The 8,585-nt window shown below is 37.2% G+C and overlaps 1 protein-coding gene across 1 annotated transcript; it reads right to left on the bottom strand.

The window, feature by feature from the left end:
- Positions 1 to 5,098: 5,098 nt before the first annotated feature.
- Positions 5,099 to 6,103, bottom strand: LOC150057450 (olfactory receptor 14I1-like). The gene has a single exon (XM_090340014.1). It carries the CDS (start codon positions 6,101 to 6,103, stop codon positions 5,099 to 5,101), a length of 1,005 nt encoding a protein of 334 aa, XP_090196140.1.
- Between the last annotated feature and the right edge of the window lie 2,482 nt (positions 6,104 to 8,585).

The raw sequence follows: 8,585 nt of genomic DNA, 5'->3' as shown, positions 1-8,585 counted from the left end.
AGCTATTGGAAAAAGAACAACAAACCAACCCTAATCCCAGTAGAAGGAAACAAATTGTTAAAAGTCAATGCAGAATTGAATGAATTGGAGTCCAAAAAGAAAAACTATACACAGAATCAGCAAAACAAGGAATTGGTTTTTGGAAAAATTAACTAAATTGACAGACCCTTTAGCAAATTTTACGATTAAAGAAGGGAGCACACCCAAATAAACAAAATCATGGATGAGAGGGAAATATTACAATAGAAATTACCAATATCCAGAGCATCATGAGGGAATACTTTTCAAACCATTATGGCAACATATTTGAGAATCTAGAAGAAATGAATGAACTTCTAGCCAATATTAACATACCCACACTGAACCAAGAAGACCTAATCCAACTAAACAGACCTATTTCAAGTAATGAATTAGGAATGGCAATAAGAGACTTTGCTCCCAAGAAAAGTCCAGGGCCTGATGAATTCACAGCTGAATTCTATAAGGCCTTCAAAGCAGAGCTCACACCAATACTCCTCAGCTCTTCAACGAAATTGAAAATGAAGGCTCTGCCCAACTCATTCTGCGAAGCCACTATAACCCTCATCCCAAAAGAAGACAACGATTCATCAAAGAAAGAGAACTAGAGACCCATTTGTTTGATGAATGTTGATGCAAAACTTCTCAACAAAATACTGGCCAACTGTCTTCAGCAATTCATCAAAAATTATACACTATGATCAAATAGGATTCATCACAAGGATGAAAAGCTGGTTCAATATATGCAAGTGAATTAATATAATTCATAACATCAACAGGAGCAAGTACACAAGAATAACATGACTGTCTCAATAGATGCAGAAAGGGCATAAGACAAGATCCAACATCCCTTTATGCTAAAAGCACTTGAGAAACTAGGAACCTATGGAACATTCCTCAGTTTAAGGGCTATGTATGACAAACCCATATCTAACATTATACTTAATGGCAAAAAGCTAAAGCCATTTCCTCTAAAATAAGGAAAGAGACAAGGATGCCCACTCTCTCCACTCCTCTTTAACATAGTATTAGAATTCTAAGCCAAAGCAAGAAGGCAAGAAGCAAGCATAAAGGGGATCCAAATAGGGAAAGAGGAAGTGAAATTTTCCCTCTTTGCAGATGACATGATTCTGTACTTAAAGAACCCTTTAGACTCTACTTGCAAGTTGCTTGAGCTGATTCAAAACTTTGGCAAGGTAGCAGGTTATAAAATTAACCTTCAAAAATCAACTTCCTTCCTATATGCCAACAACGAAAAGATCGAGGCAACAATCAGTAAAGCAACTCTTTTGCAATGGCCTCAAAGAAAATAAAGTACCTAGGAATTAACTTAACTGAGAATGTAAAGGACCTTTTGATGAAAAATTTAAAACTCTGAAAAAGGAAATTAAAGCAGAACTGATGAAATGGAAAAATCCTCCAATGCTCCTGGATTGGAAGAATTAACATTGTGAAAATGGTAATCTTGCCAAGGGCTATCTACAAATTTAATGCAATAACCATCAATATCCCAATGTCATTCTTTAAGGAAAGAGTAGAGGAAATCCAAAATTTCATATGGAATAATAAAAGACCTCATTTATCAAGAACAATTCTTAGCAGAAAGAACAACACAGGAGGAATTTCAATACCAAACATTACACTCTATTACAGAGTTATAGTAACCAAAACAGCTTGTTACTAGCACAAGAACAGGCCTGAGGACAAATGGAAAAGAACTGAAGACCAGGAAATCAACCAATAGACCTATGGCCACCTAATCTTAGATAAGGGAGCCAAAAAAAATTAAATAGAAGAAAGACAGCCTCTTCAACAAGTGGTGCTGGCAGAACTGGTTAAGCACATGCAGAAAACTAACAGTGGAAACTTCAGTGTCACCCTGCACCAGGATTAACTCCAAATGGATCAAAGACCTCAAGGTAAAAGCAGATACCCTGAAAACTTTATAAGAAGGAATAGGAGATTCACTAGGTCTCCTTGGCATAAGTTGAAATTTTCTTAGTAAAGAACCAGAAACACAACAAATCAAAGAAAGTTTGGATAAATGGGACCGCATTAAACTGCAGAGCTTCTGTATGGCAAAGGACATTGCTAGCAAGCTAAATAAAAGCCCACAGAGTGGGAGAAGATCTTCACACCATACAACAGACAAAGATCTTATATCTAAAATATATCAACAGCTCAAAAAATTGAATCACTCCAAAATTAATCATCAAAGACACAAACATCCCATTAAAAGATGGGCCAAAGACTTAAAGAGAGACTTCTCTGAAGAAGAAATAAGAATGGCCTATAGACACTTGAAGAAATGCTTGACATCTCTAGACAGAAAAGAAATGCAAATCAATACAAGTTTGAAATTCCACCTCACTCCAGTTAGAATGGCCAGGATCAAGAAAACTAATAACAACAGATGCTGGAGGGGATGTGGCCAGGAGAGATCACTACTACACTGTTGGTCAGAATGCAAACTCTTCAACCACTCTGAAAAGCAGTATGGCCATTCCTCAAAAGACAAAACATAGAACTCCCCTATGACCCAGCAATTCCATTCCTTGGCATTTACCCAATGATCCAGAAACAAGGATATACTAAAGCCACTAGCACAATGATGTACATTGCAGCACTATTTACCATAGCAATGATATGGAACCAACACAGATGCCCCTCCGTTGATGATTGGATCAACAAGATGTGGTATTTATACAGAATGGAATTCTATGCTGCCATCAGAAAGAACATCGCCCCATTTGTAAGGAAATGGAAAGACTTGGAAAAAATCATATTAAGTGAAGTGAGCCAGACTCAAAGGAACATAGGCTCAGTGATTTCCGTCATTTGTCATAATTAGTATAAACTTTGAACTCTCCTAGCAGAGGTTTCCAATAGGGCCACACCTAGATACATAAGGCTATTTAGAATGGGGCTAAATGAAAGGACCTCCAGGATATGGAAACAAGAGCCATATAATGTATGATTATTGTTATTAATGTACTATGTTATTTCTCATCTCCTTTGCTGTCCCTTGGGTATTTTATCTTATCATCTGTTATATTGTATATATGTTTATTTGTTTATTTGTAATAGAATTGGGAAGGGGGAAAACAAGATGAGGGGAGGTGATGGGGGAGGGAAATGGGGACAAAAACATGAGAAGGGGTATCAATGTGTGTGAAGTAATGCACCTTCTATCTGGTGAATATAACTGTCACCCTTCTATTAATTACAATAAAAATATATTAAAGAAGAAAAAAAGAACAACAATCACTCCACATCCTAGATATCCTTTCATTTAGTCACATCCCCTATGACCTTATGCATCTAGGTTTTGTGCTATTGTAATCCTCTGCTAGGAGAGTCTTAAAGGTATACTAATTATCCATTACAAATGAGGGAAAACATTGAGCCTATATTCCTTTATGTCTGGCTTACTTCACTTAATATGATTTTTACAAGTTTTTCCATTTCCTTACAAATGGAAAATGCCATTCTTTCTGATGGCAGCATAGAATTCCATTGTGCATAAGTAATCAAAACGTTCTTTGAAATAGCAGATATCTCGTAGTGTAGGCACAAATAATCAAGTTTTTGTATTTTACATTTTTTTATTTTTTAATTTTTTTAATTTTCAAAGGTAAACCAATGGGACAGAATCTTTAGTTATCAAAATCATCTTTGGAGAAAGGTGATCTGAGCACAGCAGCTTCTTACGATTACTAGCTCTGAATGGCATGAGGGTCACACAAATACGAACACACAATTTGCTGTACACTTTAAATTACATAGTGAGTCCTAATGATGCTGACCAGTGTGTTCTAACACAAGATCCAGCTAAATGCACAGAAGAGAGTTTCTATAAGCAGAGCCTTTAAAAAAGGCAAAAGATTTATGTTTATAATCAGAAAACCAACCAACACAATTACTATTTGTAAGGAATCCATTTTTATGTTCTGGAATGCATTTTTATGTGTGGAAAGTAGACAGTGTACTTTAATGTAGTTTAATCAACCCTGGTATATATTACATCATACACGGCTCATGACGAAAACAAAGGTGCCCTACCGGAAGTCCATGCTGAAGGGAAGTTGTTTTGTCTATTGGGCCGGGGGTTTGGCCTAGTGGTAGAATGCTTGCCTAGTATGAATCAAGACCCGGTTTGATTACTCAGTACCACATATGTAGCAAAAAAAAGCCAAAAGTGGTGCTGTGGCTCAAGTGGTAGAGCCCTAGCCTTGAGAAAAGGGACAGTGCTCAGGCCCTGAGCCCAAGCCCAGGACTGGCAAAAAAAAAAAGAGAGAGAGAGAGAGTTTGTGGAATTTGAGTGACAGCATCCAATGACCCAAGGTCTGGGTCTGAGGTGGGTCTAAGGTGAATCTTTGTCTGTATCCTTAGTTACTTAGTTATATCATTATGGTAATTGCTTTGCTTCTTACTCCAGTGCTTGTACAAAGAATAAGTGTAAAGGAATACTGTAAACAAAGGGATCTCTAGCACAACTATGCAGGTAATCAAAGATAGCTTTAGTCCATGGCCTTAAAGTTGTTGCAAAACTACGGGTACCTGATAAAGTAGGCATGCACCAAGCATGGACTTTTCCAGACATTTTTTCTTCCTTTTTATTTAATTAATACTGTATTTATTTATTGTCTGTCATGGGCCTTGAAGGGCAGGGTGCTAGCTCTTTACACTTAGAGCCATGGTGCCATATCTGGCTGTGCCAGTTGTTAGAGATATGAGTCTAACAGACTTTTCTGCCCCAGCTGGCTTTGAACTGAAATCCTCAGATTTCAGCCCCTTCAGTACCAAGACTATACTAGTGAGCGCATAGGCACCCAGCTCTTTTTCCTTTTTAGATTAAATCATCCCCCTAAAACTTTAAACATTATCTTGCATTAATAGTGCATGAAATGTATGTGAAATATACCAATATAATGCTAAGGAAAGGAATGTAGACACATTGCTACAGTTCATTTTCCAAGGTGTTGACAATAAAAATCTACACTGAGCATGATAAACCAAACAAATCACAGGGCATAGAGGCAAATTTGAGCACTTATATCAATTACAAATTGAATTATTTTCAAATGCAATTATTCTTCACCACTTTCTTGTACAGCAAATCTTTGACCGAAAACTGGGAATACTTAGTGAGCATTCTGCGAAGAGCAGAGTTCATCTCTCTGTTCCTGAGACTGTAGATGATGGGGTTCGTGAATGGAGGCAGCATGGTGTAGAACATGGCTGGAAGTAGATTGTTAAGGGAAGCTTTATTTGCAGTGGGACCTAACAGAGCCACAGACTCAGAAATGACAAACAAAAAGAGAATTGCCAACTGTGGGGAACAGGTGGAGAAAGCTTTGTTTCTGGCTTCCATAGAATGCATCTTCAGCACAGTTGAAAATACTGTGATGTAGGATGTAAGCATAAAGACCAAACAGGCTAAGACAAGGCAAAAACTAATGATAAGGATCACTAATTCAGAAAACTGAACATCTGAAGATGATATCCTCAGAATTTGAGGTATTTCACAGAAAAATTGCTGGATCACATTGGTCTTTGTGAAGGGAAGCCTGAACATAGCACAGGTGTGGACTGCAGAATAGATCAGACCAGAGGCCCAAGAGCCGCCTGCTGCCTGGACACACATCCTCGGCGTGACGATGAGCCCATAGTGCAGAGGGTGGCAGATGGCAACATAGCGATCATAGGCCATGACCACAAGGAAAGCAAACTCTGTACAGACAAGGAAGATAAACAGGAAAACCTGAGCAGCACAATCTCTCAGGGAGATTGTCTTCCTGCCTGTCATGGAATTCACAATGGATTTGGGAACAATAGCTGAGATGCTACAAAGGTCTATGAGGGACAAATTACTTATAAAAAAGTACATTGGAGAGTGGAGATGGTTGTCTGTCACAATTAGAGTAATTGTGGTAAGATTCCCAGTTAAGGCTCCCAGGTAAATGAGTAGGAAGAGCAGACTCTGCAAAAGTTGGAGCTCTCTGGAGCTGGAGACATCCATGAGGAGGAATTCTGTGAAGAAGGTGAAGTTGTCCATTTTCTGCGTATATGGCATAGATCCCATGTTCTAGAGCAATTACAAATGGAATGTAATCATAATGGCTACAAATAAAATCAAAAGCTTTGTATTATGAACCTGGAGCTCATTGTTGATGAGCACTCAAAGTTCCACATTTCCTAAGCAGGTAATTTTACCACTTTTGCCATTCTGCTAAGCCTGTATCTTGAAATCCTATATATTTATATATTGTTAATTTGCATTTTCTTTTTCAAATTTTTATTTTCCTACATAGAAGGAGGAATATATGTTGTTCAAAATACTATGTCCCTCTATGTTTCATTGATTTAAATACATGCATAGTGTTATGTAAAATATCTTCTGTTCTTATGCCAGGACATATCCAATATTGGTTATGCTAACACCTGTAAGAGAGCCTCTGTATCAGCCTACTATATCCGAAATTTTGGCAAATTTATTCATTCTGTAAATACTAGGAGTCAAAAGTGAATTACCCGCCCTCCCAGGACTTAGCTGAACTCAGGGCCGTAGCATTTGCCAAGTGCTCTTCCACTGAGCTAAATCCCCAACATCATGAAGTTTTTGTTTTATTCTGTAACTGACTGCATCAGAAAATATTACTCTAACAGGTTTAATAATTGAATGTGGCTTCTGCTTTGTCTGCAAGAAAAACCACTGTCTTAATTTTCTCTTGAAGGTATTCCTGTGAGTCTTTTCTTCCATTATTTCTAATGTCCACAAGCATGCCGATCGAGAACCCCGAATACTTCACTTTCTGTCCGCAGTGCCCAGCAGGTTTCCTGGCTGTGTTTCTCCCATGTCATGTGTTGTCTAAAACCACCCTCCTTCTAGTCGTGGACTGCAATATTTCACAAAGGGCCAACAGCCTTTCTTTGTCTTTTTTCTATTTTCTTTAATAGCTTTTGTTGAAATCATATTCTAAAATAACTCAGTTAAACAGTTTTACACTTACTTGTTTTGGTGCATTTTGTGTTGAGTAATCAACCATGTAGATCTTACTTTTCCATGTTAAAATGGTTTACACAGAGAGCTTATTCCAGTACTATCTTATTTCCTGTGGTTACGGAGTCTAGAATTGAAGGAGTATAATATTAAAATACAAGTCATTTTCCTTTTCATACTTAATTCATGTATCATTATAAAACATCTGCAGTTTTCCTTATGATTTTTCCTTTGTGATTTAGCTCAAATACATTTGTATAATGAGGTGGTTTACTGTAACATTTCTGTGCATATAATAGTAGAGTCTGAAAAATGACTTTTTCTAATTACAATGATTTTATTTCACTAAAAAACTGATTCCCCCACCCCCAGTTTTTTCCTTTTTTTTTTTTTGTCAGTCATGGAGCTTGGACTGGGGATCTGGGAGCTGTCCCTGAGTTTTTCAGCTAAGGCTACCGCCCTACCCTTGAGCCATAGCGCCCCTTGCAGTTTTCTAGTGGTTAACTGGAAATAAGAGTCTCAAGGTCAGTCTTTTGTCAACCCTTTCCTTGCTCTCTTCCAGATTTTTTCCTCCTGTCTCCACCCACAGAGCCTGTTATTTAATTTCACGGAAAATTTTTCAATATTTATTATTTCAACATTTTTACCTAGACCCTATATGAAGAAAAGATCTTGAGAGAATCTTTTAAGAACAATTATCTGAATTAAATACCAGAATCTGAAACTGTTTTATGAGCATACAGAAATCATTTTGATTTGGAACAATTAAATATATTTAAAGGAAATTACAATTATTTATAAAATGCATTCATTAGTAATATTTAGCAAAACACAAATTACAAAAACATTACCTGAAAACTGAGATAATGGATATAACTGCACTAATATGAATATGGCTTTTACAAAATTTTTGGAGAATTGGCCCTGCTTCATTCTTCAGTGAGTAAAATGCAAAAGACATTTCTCAGTGAGAGCTTCATTTACCTTATTTCATATGGAAATATCTGCTTCTAAACATAGAAGCCGGGCTGTTCTTTAAAAAGAATTCATGTGGGAAGAGAAAAAGAATCGATGTGGGTCAGCTTTCAAATGACCTCTGGAGACCTTGTCATGTCAACCTCTATGGAGACAATTTCTGTCAGCTTCTAATTGGTATGGATCTTTGGCCCTACCATCGAGATTAATTAGTAATTTTTTTTTTGGCAGTCCTGGGGCTTGAACTTCCTCAAGGCTAGAGCTCTACCACTTGAGCCACAGCACCATTACCATGTATGTGGTACCGAGGAATTGAACCAGGGCCTTTGTGCATACTAAGCAAGCACTCTACCACTAGGCCAAACTCCTCAACCCTAATTAGTTTTTCAATAGAATATTTTTTAGAAATAGTTTACATGTGTGCCAATAAAAGGGAAACATTCATGGATATTTCCTACATATCTGAAGGGTCAATAAATCTCCCAATTTATATCTTATTATAAAGTTAATTTATTTGCATCAAAGGAAATTCTCAACATTTGCTATTGTATTTAATCTGTCTTATTTGGAAGATTCTCATCACCCTGTA

Source organism: Megascapheus bottae, chromosome 10 (genome assembly GCF_031878675.1).
Source record: "Megascapheus bottae isolate mThoBot1 chromosome 10, mThoBot2.hap1, whole genome shotgun sequence".
NCBI lineage: Eukaryota > Metazoa > Chordata > Mammalia > Rodentia > Geomyidae > Megascapheus > Megascapheus bottae.
The sequence above is the reverse complement of the archived record's forward strand: the minus strand, read 5'-3'. Positions and strand labels throughout refer to the sequence as shown.